Source organism: Choristoneura fumiferana, chromosome Z, assembly GCF_025370935.1.
Source record: "Choristoneura fumiferana chromosome Z, NRCan_CFum_1, whole genome shotgun sequence".
NCBI classification, from domain to species: domain Eukaryota; kingdom Metazoa; phylum Arthropoda; class Insecta; order Lepidoptera; family Tortricidae; genus Choristoneura; species Choristoneura fumiferana.
In genome coordinates, this window is record NC_133472.1 from 11,654,231 (window position 1) to 11,679,289 (window position 25,059).

The following is a 25,059-nucleotide window of genomic DNA, read 5'->3' on the forward strand; positions in this document are numbered from 1 at the left end:
TCCTTTGGGTTTCTAAATATTTTCTAAAGTAGCAAAAATAGATTCGTATCTAGCAAGTCCAGTAAAACAAGTAGAACCAATTTAATGAAATGAATAACGATAAAATCCACGGCCTACGGCTGCAACCCTGTGGCCGTTACGGCTTTTCGCAAATTCAAAGGTTGTAAATTAATTAATTTATAACAAATTCACTATTACTGACTTTTTTTTTGCTTGCAACTCTCGAGGCACTACCAATACTAGCATGCTCATTAGGCAAACGCGTTCACACTTGCTTATTACCTGTCCCCCTTCCACCCCCGCATTAACTAGCATGCTCGAAAATAGCAGGGCCTGCTATTAGAGATCATGCCACAAAAAGCATGCTCGATAGTAGCATGTCCTGTTCACACATGCTAGTAGGTAGCATTTGCTCGATAGTAGCATGCTGTCGTGCTATTAACGAGCTTGTGTAACAGTGGCTTTGTTCTTATTCGAAACAAAAACGCTGCACGCTGATGCTGCAGGGCTACTATGAAACTCGAAACTCGAATTTCGTGTCGTGCGGTCCCTCTGACGCTTAAACCAAAGTCTAAAGGTAAACGTCCACTTGTCGGTAGCGTACGCATCGGACGCACCGCACGCAACGGATCGTAGTATTCTTTGTATAGAAACTCATATAAGTGCGTCCACCTGTCCGCATCGTAAGCATCGCACATTTCTATACAAAGCAACAAATCCGATACGTCCGAAGCGTACGATGCGGATAAGTGGACGCCTACCTTAAGAACTATTAAATACGAGAGCGAGAGAGACGGTACGATACGAACTTTGAGTTTCGAGTTTCATAGTAGCCCTGCTGTGCCGGATCATGAATGGACAGCATTATTTTGACATATGTGAAACGTTTTGAAAGAGATTTTTATTAGGGTACAGGAATTTAGAAAAACAGCCAAGCCAAATATTGTGCAAAGGGAAAAAAAATAGGCCGCAATCGACATAATAAAACAACATTATTAAAAGAAGGTAGTCCAAAATTTCAATTCAATTACGGTCTAACACACGTCGTAATTTGGTTTTTTACTATTGGCAGCATTGGCACTCGGAAACAGGTGACGCATTTACAATTTCGCGTTTGTCATAAATAAGTTAGGACAAAGGGGGCGAGTTTTATTTGTGAAATCCACAGTTGTAGAAATTTTTGTGCAAAATGTCTTCAAGGCGAAAGGTACTCTTAAAAGTAATCATCTTGGGCGATAGTGGCGTGGGCAAGACGTCGCTCATGAACCAGTTCGTGAACAAAAAATTTTCTAACCAGTACAAGGCAACAATAGGCGCAGATTTTCTCACGAAGGAGGTAATCGTCGATGATAGGATCGTTACAATGCAGATTTGGGATACAGCTGGGCAGGAGCGCTTCCAGTCACTCGGAGTAGCTTTCTACCGCGGGGCGGATTGTTGCGTCTTAGTGTTTGACGTAACTGCCCCGAACACTTTTAAGTCCTTGGAGAGTTGGAGAGATGAATTTCTCATACAAGCTTCGCCGCGTGATCCTGAGAACTTCCCTTTCCTAATATTAGGTAATAAGGTTGATTTGGAAAACCGTGCTGTGACTCTCAAGCGTGCACAACAATGGTGTCAGAGCAAAAATGACATCCCATTCTACGAGACAAGTGCCAAAGAAGCTGTAAACGTGGAACTAGCCTTTCAGGAAATAGCCCGCCGCGCTCTGGCCCAGGAGACAGAGACAGAGCTGTACAACGAGTTCCCAGATCAGATAAAGTTGAATGCCAACGACTACAGCCGGGACCGGGAGAGGGACTCCTGCGCTTGCTAGGCCGACGGTCCGCCGATCATTTGCATATTCACGTCTCATTTTTATCACCTAAAATTACAAGAAAGTATATTTAACTTTATTATGTAAGTAATGTTTTCATTTGTATCATTGTCTTGTAAAAATATAAAGCGACAATGAAAAGAAAAAATGTTTGTGATTTATTTGTTATGCACTTGCCACTAATATTGTGTAATATCTATAGGTGCACTATTTTGCATTTCAATTCAAGAGATGGGCCCTTCTTTTTAACATCTAAACAAATAAATACTTGTTTTCTATAAACATTGAAAAACTTGTCATTTATTTACTTTTTTTATAGTTATGTTTGTTGGCTATTCTACATTGGTTCTTCTATGGTTTCTCTTAAAACCAAATGATTTGAATTCATTTATCTCACTATGGGCATAAAGATGAAAGGCACTTTCTCTTATTTCAACTTTTGAACTTGGTAACAGCTGTTTTAGAATAAATATCTTGCAATGTTGACTCTTATCAATACTTTTTATGTACTCAAAACGTCAAACAAGTGTACTTACATCTGCAATAAATAATTAATAAAATGATCCAAGTAATGTAAAAGATATAAATTCTTTATAATGTGGATTTATATTGAATATCTTTTACTGAATTGAATATGATATCTATTTGGTGTTGGTTGGTTTACCTAGAAATGAATCAACTTGTGTTATATTACAATTACAACAGTACTGTCCCTTGAGTTATCATGACATGTATTTGCCAACAGCTGGTAATTCTCATTTATTCCATTTAACAGGACAATTTGCATTAGTATGTACTCTTCTCTTACTCAATGTGGTCACAATCTTGTTGTGGTTTAATAGGGAAATTACCTGACTGTAAACATAGAAAGTGTAAATCAAATGTATTAATTTCTTTTTCATTTAAGTACGTTCATACTGTATTATTGTTGTTTGAACAAAAAAAAAGTGTTTTCTGAATTAAATTTACTATCAGCCTAATCTAAATTCAGCTAAAAGTAGTGTGTACTATTTTCTTTAAATAGGGTAACTGTGTAGGAAAAAGGCGCATTCCATATTATTACAACTCTTTCGAAGGAGAAAATCTAATTTGTTTTTGATTTCTACACACAAATCTATCTGTGTATACATGGAATTTTGTGTTAGTGTTAAGTAGTTAATCATGATTTGATAACATGTTGCTCATGTTCAAGTTATTGTCATTTTCATCTGGCCAATATATTATGTGAACAAAATATGGCCTGCAGTAAAACATGTGTAAAAGGGGTAGTTAATTATTATATGTTACATAGGGTTATTGTAATGACATTCATAAGCGAAAACAATGCAAATTTCTGTCACTTAAATTTTTTATAAAAAATGTGTTATTTAGCTGTATAAAAAAACAAAGTTACAATATTATGAATCTTGCACTAAGTATCAGCAGATACAGGTTTGTCACTAATTAGAAGCCCTAAAATTGGTAGCTAGCTGGCAATCCTGAATAAGAAATAAACAAAGCACCAGTCCGGTATAAGTCTGGCAAATACTATGCATGAGTGGGGTTTCATAGTAATAAAACTGCTTATTTAAGTATGCATTAGCGTAAGTTTTTTTAAACACCTGGTGAAACAAAATCATAACTGATATCCTCAATACCCCTGGTGTTGCAGATGTTTATGGGCGGTGGTGACCTCTTACCATCAGGAGACCCACTTGCTCGTTTTCCTTCCAGTCGTATAAAAAAAAAACTATTTAATAATGCTATCATTATTAATTACAGATTGATATGATTTAAGTAGACAGATTATTTGCTACTAGGTATGAAAAATTATTAAAATGTTATAAGATGTTTCATTGATCAACCTTTGTTTTCAGTTCATGGTTATAGAAGAATATCACAATATATTTGTTACATTGCATGAGGTTAATACTACAATAATAATCATTAATACTTTGTACACAATAGTGGAGTATTATTATGTACCTACCACTTTGGTTTTTACATAGGTACTTTATTTTCTTAAAATCAAACATTATTTCTAAGATATATTTAAAAATAAAAAAAGTTAGTTACATAGAATGATGTAATGTACGCTGTAATATTGGTTGCTTTTGACTTTATATCAATAAATAAATAAAATGACACTTAGTTGTTTTGTATTCAGGCATATAAACTACATTGTAATTGTTTGCCTATTTGTGAAAGTGAAACTACTATTCCTATAGATTTTGGAACCAAAATCATATTTGTTTGTTACCATGACCATGTTGATCCAGTCACTTTAATACTTTGACGAATGAACTTTGACCTATGTTAAAACTTAGATTAATGCTCTCTCTCACTCTGTCGTTTAACCCTGCTAGCACAAAGTTCATTGTGGTTTCTCACTCTAATCTGTGTTAGATTTTTGCTCACGCAGCGCGTGCATGTTGGTCCTTGTCCTTATTTTATGTGTAATTTTATCGTCAGCTTTTAGATATATTTGCTTGCATTGACGTCGCATTGCTACTTTTGCAATCCTACTCCGTATATAAAATCTAAACGGGAATTAATTTTAATTTCGCTATCACCCATGTTAGATGAGATTCTTTATGCAATTCCTCGTACAGTCACCAGCATTAATATCTGCCACAGCGGAGCGTGCAAAAATATCTGACACGTCTTTCCGGCCGTAGAAATAGAGTCGTATCAGATATTTATGCACGCTTGTTGTGCCAGATATTGGTGCTGGTGACTGTTCCTATACACATGCTCTTGTAATTCTACAATATTGTTAACCCAAATAAAATTGTGCCTGTGCGATTGTTGAAAAAGTACAACTTATCCGAGTTAAGTTCCAACACTGACCATTCTTGAGTCTTATGATTATGTATGATTCATAATATTTATGAATAGTTAGTTAAGAGCGTAAGTGACTGTACGTTTTGAACCTAACTGAATAATAATATGAATATATTTTATTGCTTTGGCTGCGCGAATTATCTAGAAAGCTATTAGCTAGAAAGCTGAATTTATTGAATAAATCATTTAAATTTTGAATTTGAATTTGCTGTAATTTTGCACGGATATATAGGTAAACTATGCCGACAAAATGGTACAATTAAAAATTAAAAAAAAAATTTTTTTAGGTTACCTCCCATAGACGTAGAGTGGGGGTGATTTTTTTTTCTCACCCAACCCTTTAATGTGGGGTATCGTTGGATAGGTATTTTAATACCATTAGGGGTTTGCAACGACGGTTTGTCGATTCAGTGATTTGTTTGCGAAATATTCAACTGTAAAGAGCAAATTTTCATTAAAATCGGCCCTCTAAAATCTAAACCGGTGGGTGGAAAAATTTGAAAAAATTCAGTATGGTAGTAAGTATATCAAAATTTCAAGGAAAACTATAACGGCTAAGTTTGCTTGAGAATTATTAGTAGTTTATGACTAAACTAGCTTTTACCCGCGGCTTCGCACGCGTAAACTATTCGTTCTGGTAGTTGCAATTGAAATTTTCGGGAGGGAGAAGGAGAAGGCTATGGCGGGAGCGATTTTATAACAGCAAATATAACTGCCAATGGGAAAGTAGGTTGGATGCCATTCAATATGTTACTAAATTAAGGTATGCCAATTGCCAATCAGTACATTTGACGAACACATAAATAACATAATAATAATTTGCATTATAAGAGTTAGGTACCTAGTTACCGTTATGAAAATAGTATTGTATGCAACGTTGTATAAGTAAGTCAAAAAAAGCTCGTGGCGTCTTTTTCTTACGATGTTCGCTAAAGCTCGCATCGTAACTCACGCCACTCGCCTTTTTTGAACCCTGTTATACAACTGTTGCATAAAATACTATTTTCATAACGGTAACTAGGTAACCTAATTCTTATAATGTTAAATTTTCAATCTAGGATTGGATAGATGTTTATCTGTTCGTCAATTGGTACCATAGCTTATTGTTACTTGAAGTGGCATCCTACCTTCCCCTACTTTTGCATAAACAGTCCTCCCATAGCTCTGAACCGCCACTATGCATGTAACGTACCTTCTAACTATCAACTTCGTCGCTCGCTCGCTTCTGCTCGCACAAGTTTTGAAGTAAAACTTTCCAATATAAAAATTGGCCAAATGTTATTTGACAATTTAGCGTAACAACCCGTCTCTTGCGAGCATCCGTTACTCTTGCCTAATTTTATTGTTACCTGTCCAATTTCATTTACACTAAGGATTAAAAGATATATGACAATAAATATATGTATAAAGCAGATGCATGATTACTGACATTATGAATTTCAATAATGAGGATAAATAACACTTAAGATTAAGAAATATATGAAAACAAATATTAGTATTAACAAAATTATGAATATTGGCGTTATGAACTAGGACGATTAGGAGTTTCGATCGTTAGTAAAACAAAATATATGAAAACCAATATTAGTATGAACAAGATGTATGAATAGTTCTAATATGAATTCCGATGATTATGAGTTTCGATCGTTAAAAAAAAATCATAAAAATCGTAAGTACTTCCGATAATAGTACTTAAAAAGTTAGGTATGTGAAAAAAATGCGCACCCAGTTAAAATTACCTGCATTAACTTTTTCCATTGTGACACGAAGATTAATCATACATTTGTATGAATAATTTTTGTGTCACTGTGGAAAAAATAATAGAACATAATTATAAATACCTAGTGCAACTTTTTGGTCTTCACCCATACCGTAACATGTTTTTGTTGTCCAATATATTAACCATTAATGGTCCGATGTATTCAATGATTTGAGCACCTTAACTTATTTGACTCTGACAGTATATATAAAAGAGTAACGTATCATAATATCAATAAGGTCCGGATATTGATCAGTCTAAATGATCAATGGGATGTTGGATTCGATGTGTCTAATTTGGGATTGTTTGTACATTTTTTTTTTCATTTAAGTATGGGATCGCATGTTGATAAGAGTATTTAAAATTATACCTACCTACAGTTGTCTAATACGAGTATAAGTAATTAAAGAATTAGTGACCAAAATAATTTCGAATTCTAAAAAAATTACGTCTATATATTTAAGTTTCGTATTTGTTGAAGTCTGTGCATTGAACATAACGGGCGGAACGGCCGTCCCCGTTGTAACACTTTGTACCTAGCTCCACAGCCGCCATTTTGTTTTACATGACGTCACGCTCACTTTAACTGTGATTCAACAATACCTCATTCACTATTGATATCCGTCCAGTTATGATAGAGGGTGAATGAAATCTACACGCTAGTTAAGGTACATTGACTTGAAACGTAAATTAACTACATGCTACGTCAAATAAGCCGCAAAAAATGCTTTGGTAGACGTAGTAGATACATAAGCAGATTATTACTAATGCCTAGATGTCAACTCAACACTCACAGGAGTGACAAGTCAGTACGCAGTACGTGTGGTGCCGGTTTGGCTGCAGGTGCCTGACTATAGCTAGAGCCTAAGCGGAGGCACATTCCGGGTTTGTTACAGTATTCCTTCTATTTCTGGAGACTAGTGTAATTGTCTCGGTGCAGAGGTTGTGAGCGTTACAGAAGACGCTACTGCCCATCTTTCACATATATCCCTCAATCGCCTCTTACGAAACCCACGGGAAGAGATGGGGTTGTGGTATTCTTGGTCGCCGCCATCACACGGCACGCTTCTGAAACGCTTCGGTAATTGTTTCGGTCATGGCAATTGCCCGTCTATCACGTGATTAACGATAAACTAGTCATGGTTTTCTTTTTTACCATTTTACCATGTAAATCGCAATTATTTGTTCGTGTGTCACAAATCGCCATTGTGTGACGTTAATGTAGGTAATTTGTGGATGACTAAATGAGAACTTGTCGATTATAAAAACCCGGCCTAGTCCCGTGCACCGGGGTTCTGTACAGTTAAGGGCAAATATTTAATACGCATAAGCTACAATATCCTAAAAAATCACTGACTTTAGTCCCTAAAGTAGTTATAGCCTCCGATAGACTAATTACAATTGCTTTTCTAAGACCGACTCACGCTTGACCCGTTTTTATAATTTGTTGATATGCAGTTTAGTTAACTCTATTATCATTCCAGTTTGAGGTTTTATATTTAAACGTTTTAGAGGTACTTAATTACAACGAAAACAAAAATACGCATGTTTCTTGTATTTCTTAATGGTACCTATTATTTTGTTGATGTAGCGGTGTAGCGGCAATAGCAATGTACCTACACATTATGTATAAAGTTCAGCTGTCTGTCTATCTAAGTAGAGATATAGTTATAGAGTCCTGTGACAGGCAGACAGATGGACCTTCAGACAGACACTCTGACATCGAAGCTACAGTAATAGGGTTCCGTTTGTCAACCCCCCAAAACGAGATAAGTATAAACTAGTGATGTGATGCGAATGCAAATATCTGCTACCGACATTCGCGAATGCGAATGCGAATATTCAGTTTTTCGTTCTGGCGCCAATTGTCTATCGCAGTCTCGTTCGAACAAAGTGCGTTCCGTTTGGACTTTGTTCCGAGAATTACTGAGTTTATACGAACGTATCGCAAAGTAAATAAATAAATATTAACAAATGATTACTTAAGTGAAGACTGATAATGTTAGGTTAAGTTATTGTTTCTTGCATAAAAAAACAAGAAATGAATATATTTTGATTGTATTAACCTTCTATTATCTAATTAATAATTGTATTTTTTTCTGATATTCATATTCGCAGAACATTCGCAAAAATTTTAGGTAGGATTGCGAACAACAACGCACGAGCCGAGCGAGCGAAGCGAGCGTGCCGCGGTAGCGGCCGGCGAGTGCCAGAACTGAACTTTTAGTGTCGCGACTTGGTTTGTTTTGACTTAACTATAAAATAAACACACATTCGAAAGCGAAAAGTTGTTCGAGCAGACGTTCAAAATGTGTAGTGATTAATCAGCGAAATGATTTCCTGTTAATAGTTGTTCGGCTTACTAACTTATAAGCCTGAATAGTCTACTAAAGGTTGAGTTGCGAAACGTTAGTCTGCGAAACAAAAACAATACGTTTGCTAACAAATTCATCGGTGTACTTACCGTTACTTGGTACTATAATCACATTCTTGGTCCGAGGCTGACAAAATTCTGATGTTAAGTAGATGTCATGACATGATCTAACATTTGTCATTTATTGCCAACCCTCGCTTACATCACTGTCTCCGCCGAGAAACATTTTACTGTCTCGCCCCTTTTGCTCGGTACGTGAGATCAAGGCATAAGTTCCTAGCTCTTTAATAAACCCGCCGAGTCAAGCTCGGCAGGTACTTCAGTAGGCGTGTTGTGTTGTCCTAAATAGTATAAGTAGGCGTAAGTCGAATAATTAAGTCATTTCGGACGTTGACTGCGGTATCCAATAACAGCCACCACCCTACGTATTAATCTGTCGATTATGCTAACTGATTACTTAGGGAACGTACTACTTTCAATCTAAAATCCATACGAGTACAATAGTTATTTGTGCAACAAGAGAGCAAAGTTGTTTTTTGTTGCGAGTGTTGATTTTGAATCCCGAGTAAGCGAAGGATTCTATAATTGAATCACGAGTGTCAGCGAGTGATTCTAGGTTAGAATCCTGAGAGCAGCAAGGGATTCAAATACACGAGATGCAAAAAAACGTTGGTCTCGTGTGACACATACAATTTTTCACCTCAGCAGCGAGAACATAATTTAAATGTAAAATAAGAATAAAACCACATATACCTACCTGTTTACAAAACAAACACATTATTTTTAAATAGAATCGGATTATTAAGAAACAAATATAATAATCACATTTAAAACCATAAAAAAGTGTCCAGTAGATACAATACAAATCTCATACTCATAACATGCATTGTAATTTGAAGAACTTCTTGTACTAATGTCACACTTATTTTTTAATACTGCAAAAAGCCTCATCTCGGGGTCATTAAAAAGGTTGAACAATAAACGTATAACTTATTATAAATGTTATTAAACCTTTAAATATGAATTTTATTCAGATTTACAAATTTAATTATATATTACATAAACATAAATAGATTTGTTAAAAATTCATTCAAATTTATTCCAACTGTAAAGGCAGTATACGGAATTGTTTAATAAAAAAAAAACAAGAGAAGCGGCTTTCGTGCAACGAGGTTGCATACTTTATTAAAAGTTAGGGAAAATTTACATTTTGGAAATATTACGTTGTCATGTAATTTATTAGGTATCGATATATGTTTTATACCAAAAATTTTATTTAAGATTGTAATCAACACATTTGATCGTATCTCGCTTTTTCGTGTTGAAGTGAAATCAGTGACAGATTAAAGTAAAGTTCAAATCCTCTTTGGTTCAAATATTTGGAATTCAGTGAGTAGACCCAACACTGTACCCAGCATTTAAAAAAAAGATTAAAAAGTTACTTTGTCTCACGGAGTGAGCAAAATGCGATTTTGCTCACTGATTTCTCATAGCAAAACCTGCCTGTTTGAGGTGAAAAAGTACTTTGTGGAGCTGTCAGCAGTCGTTTGTCTACTTCACTTGGTAGGTCGGTATCTACCTACCTGTAATAAGAGACAAAATCAATACTGGAGTTTAAGTACTTACCTTATGATAGCTCAATTCGTTTCATCAAATGGGGTGAAGCGCTACTTATACAAAAACAAACTTTAACATTCTCTAAAGCAGTGGACAGATTTCATAAACTTACTAGCCTTTGCCCCCGGCTTCGCCAGCGTGGAATCCGGCTATCGCGCGCTGTTCCCTTGTAGGGAAAAAAGTTAAATAGCCTATGTCACCTATGTCACTCTCTGGCCGATCCGTTGCTCCGTTTCGACGTGAAAGACGGACAAACATACAAACACACACACTTTCGCATTTATAATATTAGTATGGATGCCTATGCTCAAGGTATTCTTATTATAAACCAAATCAATTCGAATTTTAGGAAATCATTCATAAATAAAATAATTTTGTGAAATAATACTTATTAATTCAAAAAAACTAATTTCAACACTGTTACTAAAAAAGGGAGTAAGACTAAGTTATATTCATTTAATAAATCTGCCAACTATTTTTATGGGGTCAGTATCAGATTTGGTTTAAAAGAAATATTTAAAGGAGCAGGTAAGAACAATACTGTATATTTACATTTATTATTTTAGATTTTTTATTGTTTATTTGGCAAATCATACGATATAGTACGAGGGTCATGCCCAGGGGTCGGAAAAAAAGTGCCGATGACGTCAAACCACTTAGGTATAGAGCTTTGAAGATGACTCCAACAAAATTTCGCCGAGCACGAAGCAACACAGAAACAAATGGTTGCCTCATTTTTCTGCAAGACAGGCCATATTGCGACTGTGGTGCTAGAGGATCAAAGAACTGTCAACTCAAAATGGTATGTGACAGTTTGTGCCAAAGGTTTGTGCTCCACAGGGGCTGTCAGCTTGGTGTGACAAGCGGTCAAAGTCAGGAACCCAGCACCTGCTCTGGCACCACGACAACGCCGCCCCGCACACTTCTGCCAGAACACTCGACTATTTTAGTTCGAAAAATGTCACTATACTCCCTCACCCGCCATATTCTCATGATCTGGCACCCTGTGATTTTTACCTGTTTCCAAAAATCAAACAAAAATTAAAAGGATGGCGATTTGAAACCAAAGAAGATGCCCTGGCTGCCTATAATTATGAAATTTCTGAGGTACCCAAAGAAGAATGGTCACTGACATTTTCCAAGTGGTTTAGCCGGATGAAAAAGTGTATACGTGCTCACGGTGAGTAATAAACCTTGTAGTTTTTGAATATCTAATTTCTTTTGGCATGACCCTCGTATAGTACTTATCTAGCCTTCCTTTAAGCTTAATGGTTACCCCGGGTACTGTATAGCCATAGTTTTACTGTCTCTCTGGCTCTCTTTTTAGCTACTGTTTTGAAAATGGTTTAGTTTTTTTATTACTTTTTATTTTTGAGTCGGTTAAAAAGTAACTCACACGTAAAATTTAACATACTCAACGCTCTCTAGTGGCAATATTACTAAGTACTCATACAGCGCTATCTATTGGCGAGTAGCTGCCAATAATTTAAATACGTAGAGACATCTGTGCAGCTCGTGTACTCGACGCGAAAAGAACATTTTTCTTTCTATATGATTTGATTCGACGAAGTGGCAGCACCAGCACGGATATTTTAGGATTGAGAAATGCTATGCTGTCGATATTACGGTAATACACATTGCTAGACTAATACGTAGAAGAGTTACAAACGGATGAAAGAGAAACTAAAATGAATTTCCATACAAAATTGTTGTCATATTGCTATACATATAGTTGCGTGAACAGTGGCGCCCTCATTTAAGTTCTACTGATTTTTAGGGTTCCGGAGCCAAAATGGCAAAAACGGAACCCTTATAGTTTCGTCAAGTCCGTCTGTCCGTGCGTCCGTATGTCAGGCATTTTACTCGAAAACTGCAAGATGTATATCAATGAAATTTGGAGTACAGATAGATGTCTTGTCAAAGTCGCTATTTAGTTTTGTAGTTAAACTTCGACAGCTCTTTCGAAAAGATAGTAAGGTTTCTCAAAAGCTTTTATGATTAAGTGAAGATTTCCCAAAGTACCAAAAATTGTGTCCGCGTCCCCTCTATCTTGTAAATCATTTGTCCAAAAAATATGCAAAAAATATGGAAAGGTAACGTTTAATAAATACTTTCAACGAAAATTGGTTTCAACATGATCGGATATACCGTTTTTGAGTTATTGCTGAAAAACTGCGCTTCTCAGCAAAAGGACGTAAGTGCCGTGAAGATAAGCTCTTTTTCTGGAGATTTTAAGACTGTAGTAAGTGTTTAATTGTGTTATAACGCACATAATATTACTTGATTTTTTTCGTAATGGCTACGGAACCCTATCTTGGGCGTGTCCGACACATCTGAGGGGAATGGCAGTGCCTGCCAAGTCGAGCGTAAGGAAAATTGCCGTACAATCTTTTCACGAACCATTTCGACGTATTTTCATGTCTCCGTCTTGCAGTACTGGCATACCTAGTCTTCTTCTTCTTGCCCCCCTCCCATTTCAACTGTGGTCGGGCCTCCTTGTACGTCGGCGCCAGGACGCTCTGTCCTGGGTTGTCGTTGGTGAGATATTCAGGGCTTTCAGGTCCCTCTCAACATTAGTCCACCATGTAGACGGTGGTCTTCCCTTACCACGGGGTTTAGTAGGGATGTTTAGCGCTATCTTAACGGCGTAGCTCTCATCTCTTCTTTTTATGTGGCCGTACCAGCGAAGTCGACTTTCTTTAAGTTTCTCTGCGACTGGGGCCACTTTAAATGATCCCCTGACGTACTCGTTGCGGACTTTATCTAAACGCGTCACGCCGCCCGCCCAGCGCAACATTTTCATTTCTGCTGTGTGCAACTTTTGTTCGTGCTTATTGAGGGTGGTCCAACACTCTGCTCCATAAGTCATTGCGGGTCTGACAGCAGTTTTGTAAATTTTGCCTTTAGTTTTTATTGGCATACCTAGAGTGAAAGGCTGAAATTCCGTTTAATATGCTAACGGTAGATATTCATAATATAAGAACCTTCAAATTGTAAGATGATCACGCCGACAGTGGTAAAATAAAATAAACTAAAAAAGTTTTTTTTTCGGGTACATACCTCCGTTAAGAGGGGGGGGGGTAATTTTTTCTCGACTAATCCTGCAGTGTGGGGTATCGTTGGATAGGTCTTTTAAAACCATTGGGAGTTGCTACGACGATTTTTTGATTTAGTGATGTTTGCATATATTTCACACGAAAACACAAACTGAAACATGGATGCACAAAAAAAAAACAGAAAAATAGATCATCTTATATTATGATTTCACGGGATGACCGTAAAAGTAACAAAAATTTGGAGTTGAAATAAAAAATACAAAAAGACTCCAAAATGTAATCTTGATATTTATTATATTATTTTATTATTATATTATTGCGAAATATTCAACTTTAAACTGCAAATCAATCCCCTCCTGTAAAATCTAAACAGTGGCAGTGGCAGTTTGCTTGAGAATTATTAGTACCTAGTTTATGCAGCCTAAGCTATAAAAAATTGTATAACAAAAAATAGAACCGACTACAATAAACCATGAAAATAATTTTCTACGAGTCTGCTACTACGAACCTCGAAACTCGAAGTATCGTACGTATCGTACGGTCCCTCTCGCCCTCGTATTAAATAGTATAATTGTCAGAGGGACCGCACGACACGAACTTCGAGTTTCGAGTTTGGTAGTAGCCCTGCTGAAGTCGGTGCCTCAGCAAGAGCTAGCAGGAGTGATTGAAGCCCAATATACTCGTACTAACTACTAAATATATCCAATTTACTATAGGCGTCCCTACAACATTTGAAGAGTTCCCTCGATTTCCTTAAGATCCAATCATCAGATCCTGATTTGGCTCTTATGGGACCTAATTGAAGACATTCCTAGACGAACGCAAAAAAAAATCAAATCGGTTCATAAATGACGGAGTTCTGAGGTAACAAACATAAAAAAATACAACCGATTTGATAACTTCCTGCTTTTTTGAAGTCGGTGAAAAAATACCTAAACTAGGAAGATTCTAAACACAATACGAAATCCTTAGAAAAATATTACTTACTTGATTTTTTCGTAAAGAGCTACGAAACCCTATCTTGGGCGTATCCGACACGCTCTTGCCCGGTTTTTAGGGTTCCGAAGACAAAATGGCAAAAATGGAACCCTTATAGTTTCGCCATGTCTGTCTGTCTGTCTGTCCGTCCGTCCGTCCGCTGCTTTGCTCAGGGACTATCAGTACTAGAAAGCTGTAATTTTGCACGGATATATATGTAAACTATGCCGACAAAATGGTACAATAAAAAAATCAAAAAGAACTTTAGGGTACCTCCCATAGACGTAAAGTGGGGATGATTTTTTTTCTCATGCAACCCTTTAGTGTGGGGTATCTTTGGATAGGTCTTTTAAAACCATTAGGGGTTGGCCAAGACGATTGTTTGATTCAGTGATTTGTTTGCAAAATATTCAACTTTAGTGTAAGTTTTCATTAAAATCGAGCGTCCTCCCCCCCCCCCCTCTAAAATCTAAACCGGTAGGTGGAAAAAATTCAGGATGGTAGGTAGTAAGTATATGGCTAAGTTTGCTTAAGAATTATTAGTTGTTTAAGAGTAAATAGCAGTAAGTTATAAAATATACCTAAACTTGGAAGATTCTGTATAAAATACGAAATCCATTGAAAAATATTACTTACTTATTTTTTTCGGAATGGCTACGGAACCCTATTTTGGGCGTGTCCGACACGCTCTTGGCCGGTTTTTTTATTATTATTTCTTTTGTCAATCAAACAAAAAATTACAAAGATAAAGAGCGTCAATGTTCGGGAGTTGAGCCCGTGACGTCAATCCTTAGTAAACAGTGGAACTTTAACTGGCTGTATCTTCATATTTTTTTGTTTAATTGGCAAAAGAGAGGGGTGTTATAATTGATAATGTAACTAACGGGCTAATTTTAGGGATCTAGCCTATTCATTTTCCCAACCTGTAACTTTTGTCCCACCACAGCTAGAAGCCTGTTTTGTTTTTCTCAAGTTATTTAATCAGTCGACTCACATTCGGCTTAATACGATTGAATTAGGTACGTACGTAATTAGCAGGAGAGGAGAGGGGGGTTTTTAAAATCGCACCTGTATTAGGTACCTACCATTCGAATCATGAATTGTGCTGAATTGAAAATTTGAAAATAGGTACGAATGGATTCAGCAAAAAATTACAGCTTTAATGATGTCAAGTAGTCATTTTTTTACGGAAACTGCGATTTAGCAGCAATATAGAGATTTTTATTACCTTTGAATGATATTTTTAACTTTCTTACAACATTGTAGTGTATTTCAGAAGTTGTGCCTGGCGTACCTCAAGTCGTCATTGTGACTATGACGTTACGTTAGCAAAGTGGTAGGTATGGTATTAGTTATAGGTACCTATCTAGAGTGAAATATAAGTCCACTACAAACAGTTGTAACATCATTGGCACTTAGAGTCATTCATTAGCTGTTCAATATACTATACTCGCGTCAGAAAGTGTCAATTGGATTCTGAAACTAGACGAGTGCGAAAAAAGGACGTGGTTATATCACGCGTTGGTGCGAAAGGGATGAAATAAGCCGTGATTTAGTGTAGTAGGTAGTCAAATAGCATTGTTCGTAGTATACATTCTGAAAAGGCTTCGTAGGCGCATGTGCGGGTAGGGGAGCGCGGTGGTGGCTGTGGAGTCTCAACGGAGTCGCGGACGAAGCCGGCGCGGCAGTCTCGCTTGTGACATGAAAGGGCGCGGTCCTTCACACGCATCACGGTGCTTCGAGCAATGCATCACCATGAACAGCCGCAACGAAATGCATGTAACGGTGAGTGTTAACTTATTCTTCATTACACATTAGTATATTTATACGATTATTATCACGTCAAATAAAAAGGCGTTAGCATTAGTTTCATCGGAAAATCGACACGCAAGTAGAAAAATGAACCCTAGTTTGTGCTTTTTTTCAGCGCTTGTTCATTTAAATGTTATGAAAAAATAAGTAGTTAGATAATAATATAATCAAGTTTTTATGAATGCATGAAACATTGCATAATTAACTTGAAAAAATCCGTACCGGTAACCGCATGGATGTAACCTCGCCCCTAACATAACCCTTCAGGGTATTGTATTAGGCCCACCAATAAAAAAATGTTGGTACTTAATAGTTGTTAATTATGATTTGACAGCGGAAATACAACGCAGATTTTACGGACCGATATGTCTATAAATATATATTTTGAATTGATTTAATTTCGATTGCGCAATGGTTAAAAATAATTTGATTTTAATACCAGACGAATTTTAACTTCTAACTTTCTGTTTTATAATCGCCATATTCACTGTCAGTTATGAATTTAACAAAACATAAAATTTAGGCATTTTCTTACCTCTAAACATTTACGTCTGGAAATTCGATATTTAAATCGATTTCTTAATAATAAAAAGAACGTCTAAAAAAAAGCGTACCGCCTTGGATTTATTTCTTCATTAAATGTTATAATTATTGTATAATTTTAATGCAATTTTTTTCGAGATCCATGTATTTTTATTCACTAACAAGCAATATAGTAAAATACCAATAAAAAAGCGTTTCATTGCTCTAACGTGTATTAAAAAAAAACGTGATTTAATTTTTTCACTGCTCTGCTGCTGTTATAGGTATTTTAATTAATATAACGTTGTTATCATAGTCGATATTACCAGTAAGGTTTACCATATAATATATTCTCGACTAATGTTAGTCGAGAAGCTGAGCGACCTTTGTTCAAGGTCACGCGTCCTTGGGAGCGCGGAGGGCGTCACGTGACGGGCACCCACACGCGCTCCTGAAACATTGTCCTTGTACTGAAACTGAGATAACTGAGGAAACTTTCTCATGCAAATGTGGCAAATGAAATATCTATCCATCCAATGTAATATCTTCAGTAATCGTTTTATCTATTTGTTATCATAAAAAATTACGGCATTGCAGTAATAAAACCAATGCGCTGAACTTTCAATTGGACAAGCGATGTACCTACTTATTGCGAAATCCGTCTTTTTGTTACGTTAGAGGCGAATTCTCAGAAAATACCATTTTGGTTCACTTGTTTGGAATAAACATGATAAAATTACTTCATTTTTGAAAGTTTCACAACGAAAGTAGTTCCATTTGAGTAGCAGAACCTGTTTTAATTTTTTGCTCCTGTTATCCTCGTGTTTTAGGGGTTGAACAATCGATCTCTTTTGCGCTTATTAAGTACTTATTTCTATGAAAACGCGCATTTTTTAATTTCACCCGAGCGAAGCTCGTTCGCCCAAGTATTTATTAAATAAGGTATAATTCTTAAACCCAGTTTAGATCTCCAAGAAAAAGCGTGTAAATACGGTATTTGACTATTTTGTATATGGTATATAAATGAAAATTACACAATGCCTGTTAACGAATAGAAAAAAAAATTGTAAGCTACCTTTACAAATAACAAAGTTATAAAGGTTTGAAATTCAATATTAGACAGAGAAAGACATACTGGCATGTGACGTCACACGCCAGTACCGCCATACTTGCTGCATAGAGAAAAACGTTTGAGAAAGAGACAGGTATATAGATTTTTCAAAAATCACTATAAATCCAATTTTCAACCGATTTAAATTTTCTCTTCGCTAAACACTATCTGTATATTATCTATATTTTCATAATAATATTAAGATATGGCAAAATCAGGAGTTGTCAAATATACCGTATTGCATTACATTGCGGCGCTCAATTGACCACAACATACTCTTTGGTTTTATGGTGCCGCGATGTAATGCAATGAGGGTTTTTCGAAAGACGAAATATTTCTAGATGGCGTTGGTATCGTGTGGTCCGTTTGACATTTGCGTCGCGCTCGTGATTGGTTAATGAGCCAATCGCAAGCAAGACTGAAACGTCAAACGGACCACACGATACCAATGCCATCTAGCGTTATTTCGCCTGTTGTAAAACCCTCATTGCACGATTTTTCTTGCAGCTCTAAACCGGCTTTGTATTTATCTAGTAAAGTTAATGGACCTGTGGCAGATTGTCGACATAATATCTCATGTACTGTGCTACTAAGTAGATAGAGCACGATATAAAACCGAACAAAGCGGATAAAAGAAACTCTACAATTCTCCATTGGTTGACATCTTCATTGTGTCGTATATTAATAAAGGTAGAGTAAATCATTCGTGAACTAATAGGTATACAATAGAAAACCGGCTAAGGGCGTATCGGGCCACGAACTTATCACCGTTAGGACTTAGGTACATGTCTAAAATGACGAAAATGTTTGATAATAACCTTGATAATAAAGAAACAAAAATTCCCTAAAAATAAATATCGGAAAACTTAATCGTGAAAATGCTTTTCAGCTATTGGTCCCATTGTATATTCGAGGTCATAAATAGCCATAGCGTCAATTACATTACACTAGCCGACCGCGCAAATTTGTTTATCGCTATCCCGCGGGAAATATGGAATTTTCCGTGATAAAAATTATCCTATGTCCCTCTCCGGGATTTAAACTATCTCTATACCGAATTTCATCTAAATCGGTTCGGTTATTTGACGTTATTCAAAATTTTAAACATAGATCGATACGCTTGAAATTCTGAACAAAACTGTATATTACATCGACTTTATGGTCCGTGGCGTAGTGTATTTATGGACCTGAGCTTGACTGCAGGGCCTGAGTGTAAGTTTTTGGTTACAAAATATCGGACGCAATCGAGACGTATTTTGTAACCGAAAACTTACACTAGGGGTAAAGGGCTACTACGAAACTCGAAGTTCGTATCGTACCGTCCCTCTCGCTCTCGTATTAAATAGTATAAGTGTCAGAGGGACTGCACCACACGAAGTTAGAGTTTCGAGTTTCGTAGTAGCCCTGTGCCCTTAGTGTAAGTTTTCGGTTACAAAATACGACTCGATCGCGTTCGCGTTAAAATCTCAATTTGTATGGAAACACGAACATCGCAAACGTTCCGCTAGAGGCGCTGTTCGTGTTTCCAATTTCCATATAAATTTAGATTTTTACGCGAACGCGATTGAGTCGTATTTTATAACCGAAAACTTCACTAAGGGCACTGCTGTACGTACTTATCCATTCTGTGCGGAAATGCGGAAGGTTTGACGCAAAACAGATAACAATAACATTTCATACTACTCGAATGAGTGTACAACATATGGGTAACATCTGATTCTAGTGATTTACCTGCGTATCTGTACTAGTTAAGCGCATTGAGCGCTATCAAGCGTATGACAATAATTGATTTTAACAGGAGTAATAATTTTTAAGAAATAATCGCAGCTGATATTATTTTTATCGCTGACAATAAAACTGTTTTATTGTATTGATTGCCAAATGTCGGTATTCTTGATCGAACTATTAGTCCTTCAGTTTTATTAAAAAGTAATACGTTTATAATTCCATGAGGTATTTTTACAGCCTAGTCATTTTCTGTAGACATGTAGGTACGGTCAAACAACCTGAATGTATGGTATTTGGATAGCACAATTACGTAGGTACCAAGTTCGTAACGGCAGCGACTATACACATTTTCTTCACTCCTTGCGTTGCGTGCGTGAAACGCTTAATATTTCGGGATCGGCATGCACTGGCAGTATTTATTCACGAAAATGTTTTTCAATGATAATTATACTTTTAATTATAAATATACTTACTAACCTTTCCCCGTGGGTACCTCGCGTGAACAGTTCGGACTGAACGATGAATGGAAATTCAGGATTTTTTACTAAAATTCTTTGAATTTTAGATCCAGCTTAGTTTTTAATTTACTTTGTAATATTTAGTATTTCTGCTTTTTGTTTTATTTTTATTGTAATAACCTACATTATAAAATCAACTGAATTTCCCTGAAGTCGAATCTTAGTCTCCATTTCTGCTGTATGGAATGTAACAAACGCATACACACAGCGCGCACACATTCATAAACTTTCGCATATATTTCGCTTTTGCCCGCGATTTCGTCTACCAAGAATTCCTTTATCAGTATCCTGTGGGAACTATGCAATTTTCCGAAATATAAACTATCCTATTTACTTCCCATCTCTCAAACTTTGTACATACCAAATTTTCATCTAAATCGGTTGAGCGATATACTGAATCATAAAAAGGTAATTAGACGGAAAAACATATTAGCAGATCGTCTAGCCGCCAGACCAGACAAACAGGGTTATTTTCAAATTTATAATATTAGTAAGGATAGTAGGATTAGGTACACTTAAATTCTAAACACGTAGGTAATGCAGAAAGCATACAGCGTGACTTTTTTACTCATACACAAAAATAATCAGCCGTTGGTTTCTGTACTGTGAAGCGATATTGCAATAAATTTTAAGTTTAGCATCCAGATCGTAATAAATTTTTGAAATTTGTTTGAGGAGCATTGTACCTACTCGTGCCTATTACCTACTTCCTATAATTTGACTCGAGAGAGAAGCGTATCTGTGACGTATCACGTCAGTAAGTACGACGTTTCGATTAAAAAAATATATATAACAAAAAATTGAACCGACTACAAGAAACCATGAAAATAATTTTCTACCAATCTGAAGTCGGTGCCTCAGCACGAGCCAGCAGGAGTGGACCTATAGTCGCCGCCTACCTCACCTACGCACACATATTAGGTCTTCAATCACTCCTGCTGGCTCGTCCTGAGGCACCGACTTCAGATTGGTAGAAAATTATTGTCATGGTTTCTTGCGGTTGGTTAAATTTTTTGTTATAATTTTTTTTCCACCCCTTTTAGTGTAAATAATGACAATAGTTTAATTATGTCAACTGCTCGTCACCTTTTACAAAAGATTGCTTTTTCCGATGCAGAGACTTTCATTATTGAAGATTCCTGGTGCTTCACCACCCATTCCATTCCATTTCACCATATGCATTACGAGGAGCATAAAATACTGTTTTAAAATTTTACATTTTTGACATCTACGTTAGCGATGTTTTTGAACGAAGTAAATAATTATTATCTATACTCTATACCTACTGGTTGGTGCCTTACACATCAGGATCATTAAATCTTAACAACATTGCCTATTATTTAAAGACGTTATTAGGGTTTCGTAGCCAAAATGGCAAAAACGGAACGGAGTTTCGCCATGTCTGTCTGTCTATCCGTCCGCGGCTTTACGCAGGGACTATCAATGCTAGAAAGCTGTTATTTTGCACAAATACATATGTAAACTATGCAAACAAAATGGTACAATAAAAAATTCAAAAAAAAATTTTTTTTTAGGGTAGGTACCGATTGGAACGGCCACTCTAATTGTCTATTGCAATGACAATTAGAGTGGCCGTTCCAATCGTCAATTGTAAAACTTATTCACTTCCGTTTTCCCAAACACGCATTAAGCTTCCTTCTCGTTCAATACTTTAACTTCCTCATAAAATGAAACTACCGATCCATACATGACACTATTTATTCAATTCCTATCTACTTATATGTAATAATCCTATAACTATACGTTTCCTTTCCTCTTTATGAAAAAAACGAATAAAAACCTTAAAATAGTCCTTGTCAATTTAACCAAAAAATGCGTTTTAGAATACCTTTTTTTTTCAATTATCTTTATGATTATGATGATTATTTAATTTACGTCTATTAATAATTTGAAATAGCCGTAGTTGATCAGTCTAACAGCAATTACAAATTATTATTTAATCACCCCTCTTATGCCTCTGCAGCGGAATAAAAGGAAAATTACATTTAAATAAATAATCATCATTCAACGTATTCATTTTACGAGAACTAAAAAAACCGCTAGCGGAAAGCTAGCTTTAATTTGCTTATTTCTAACCGTATTTACCTAAACATTATTTATTCTAATAACGACAAACGAATATGTGAATAACATGCACGAAAGTGACCAAAACATTACTATGAAAATCAAAAATATAACTTTATTTACCTGTATGGATTATTCAACAAATCGAGTAAAAATTTCCATCGCCTAATAAGGGTTTAGTTTTGATTCTAAATGTATCATGTTATGCCTATCATCATGAAATTTGACCTGTAATAACAGACGTTGAATACCTGGATTCCGTTCCATATTTGATGACTCTAATGAGATCATCGTGCGCGATACTTAAACTGTAAACAACGATTTTAATTTAGGTAATCGTAAGAAAAATGTGGTGATAATTTTTTGGTCAAATGATGGAATCTCAAGCGCATTTTATACCTACTATGCGTTAATTTTTCATCTCGCCAGCAAGCGCTTATTTTATAGCATTACAATAATTATCATTAGAATGTATAATATTTTAAAATTTACAATTATAAATGTCTTTCAAATTGGTTACTCTCTTTACGATGTAATAAAAAATACAGAAGGTATTTCATATATTTCTAGTTATTATTAATAAAGTTTAAGTTTTTTATTAAATTAATAGTAGATAGAGAAACATGCTAAAAAAAAATAAATTTTATTCTGTACATACCGAAATTTAAAGTTATAATAATTGTTTTTACTAATTGCCTACGTCTCTTGCTTTCCGTTAGTCTCACGCTGGTATACCGGTGTCTTTCGCCATCCTTCTGTCGCGCTCCATCCTCCTTGACTACTCGAAACAGTTTCCGACACCATCCAACCTCTCCTCAGGAGTCTATCGTCTCTCGGCAGGCCGCATCTGACTTCAATGTTTTAAATTATTTAGTTGTATTCGTTTAATTATTTTTCTTCAATTACTGTCGTTTTTTTTTTGTTTTATTCTTCGTCTTATGTCTTCTTCATATAAGTAGTAAGTATACTTTGTTCATGTAAAATATTAATATATTTTTATTTTCTGATTCTTCCTTTCGCAGCTTATTTTCCTCTATATTCTTATATTTTATTGGAATATATTATATTTTATCGATTAAGCACTTATCTAGGTATATTATTTTACGTTTAAATAGTTTTTATTAATTCACACTTTAATAGTGTTTCTCACTGTTCCCTTTTTATTTCACTTCACTTAAATGTTTTTATTTTTATTCTAAATATATTCATGCCACACTGGCAGGGTCGCCATGTGAGGATGAGCGTAAAGGAGACCACCTTTGGGTTGTATCTGACTTTATTCTCCAGAGCTTATGCTAACACTACATGTATTTATATTATATGGGTGGAGAGTAAGTGTGTGTGGAGAGACACACTACAGTATAAAATATACCTAAACTTGGAATATTCCGTACAAAATATGAAGTCCTTAGAAAAATGCTACTTAATTTTTTCGTAATGGCTACGGAACCCCATTTTGGGTTTGTCCGAAACGCTCTTGGCCAATTTTTAACTTTAATCTTCGTACATTATAGTTATCTGAGAGCCCTAACGAATTTGTAGGAACAGCCTAAAGATTGTCCTGAAATGAGGTCCCCGCTGTAGGTAACTACGGGCTTTAATAGATGTCATTGCCCCAATCAAACTGTTCGTTATTTATAGTGGTACTGGAACGCAACGTGTCAGGTGTATAATCACATTTTGTACAAACACATTCGTTACGTACATGTAACGAAGACGTAAGAAAACAATACACGACGAGCTAAATGGCCAGCATGCTATTTAAATTGAGATTATTTATTATCATTAGTTTTAAGAATTGGCGGTCACTTGATGCGAGAATAGCTCAGTAATGTACAGGCGTATATAGTCATCACGGCGTTATTATTTTTTGGCATGTTTGCTCAGTGCAGTCTGCATTCGATATAATTTTTTAATGTTTGTGCGTTTGTCATTAAACTGGGTAAGTAATAAGTTTAAGCTTGACAGTTCCATACCTTTTGATACTAGGACGATACTATAACCAAATTTTAGCATAAAATCGAGTTTTGTATTTTCCGGCAAGCGGCCAGAAGATCAATAAATTAGTCGGAAGTGAAATATTAATATTAGCATACTCGTAGTACGAAATGATGTGACTCAAACGGATTTATTTAGATCTTACCTTATATCTATGTATATTATACGTTTACGGTTGAAACAACATATATTTTTACTTTGATTATCATGAAATTCATGAAAATCATAACATGGTGGCAAACGTGAAACTACTCACAATCTAATTTGATTGCTTACCTATTTGGTAAAGAATATTTCTTTCAATTATTGTTCATTCAGCGTCCTCCAAATTCCATGTTATTAAAGTTCAAATCAATTCGATCACTCCAAGTGGGTGGAAGTAGACTATGTTCGTATGTAGGTACGAACATTTTAAGTTCAAAAAAAGTAAAAAAAAAAATATACCAAAAAATTTAACCGACTAGAAAAAAACATGAAAATATTTTTCTACCAGTCTAAAAGCCGGTGACTTAGCACGAGCCTGCAGGAGTGGACGTATAGTCGTCTACCTTACCTACATAATATAACATCACTCCTGCTGGCTCGTCGTGCTGAGGCTCCGACTTCAGACTGGTTTTTTGTATCGAAAATATAAACTGAGACATGGATGCACAGAAAAACCAGAAAAAGAGACCAGCGCTGGGAATCGAACCCAGGTCCTCAGCAATCCGCTGGTCCAGCGGTGGTGTAGGGGTTATAGCACGCAGCACGGATTGCTTAGGGTCTGGGTTCGATTCCCAGCGCTGGTCTCTTTTTCTGGTTTTTCTGTGCATCCATGTCTCAGTTTATATTTTCGATATGGTTTCACGGAATACTCGTAAAA

The 25,059-nt window shown here is 35.9% G+C and overlaps 2 protein-coding genes across 2 annotated transcripts in view; both read left to right on the forward strand.

Moving 5' to 3' along the window:
* The first annotated feature begins 1,058 nt into the window (after positions 1 to 1,058).
* Rab7 (RAS oncogene family member Rab7) lies at positions 1,059 to 3,942 on the forward strand. The gene has a single exon (XM_074086448.1). It carries the CDS (start codon positions 1,190 to 1,192, stop codon positions 1,814 to 1,816), a length of 627 nt encoding a protein of 208 aa, XP_073942549.1. The 5' UTR covers positions 1,059 to 1,189; the 3' UTR covers positions 1,817 to 3,942.
* A 12,122-nt stretch (positions 3,943 to 16,064) lies between these two features.
* The window catches only part of sbm (L-type amino acid transporter sobremesa), a 45,729-nt gene continuing 36,734 nt past the window's right edge, over positions 16,065 to 25,059 (forward strand). The window contains exon 1 of the mRNA XM_074086465.1: positions 16,065 to 16,208. Within this exon, the coding sequence (XP_073942566.1) occupies positions 16,169 to 16,208 (40 nt within the window). The 5' untranslated portion in view covers positions 16,065 to 16,168. The remainder of the gene's footprint in view (positions 16,209 to 25,059) is intronic.

Bases quoted from the DNA above. Each gene is read 5' to 3' on its own strand.
- Rab7 (XM_074086448.1), top strand. From the start codon at position 1,190: ATGTCTTCAAGGCGAAAGGTACTCTTAAAAGTAATCATCTTGGGCGAT.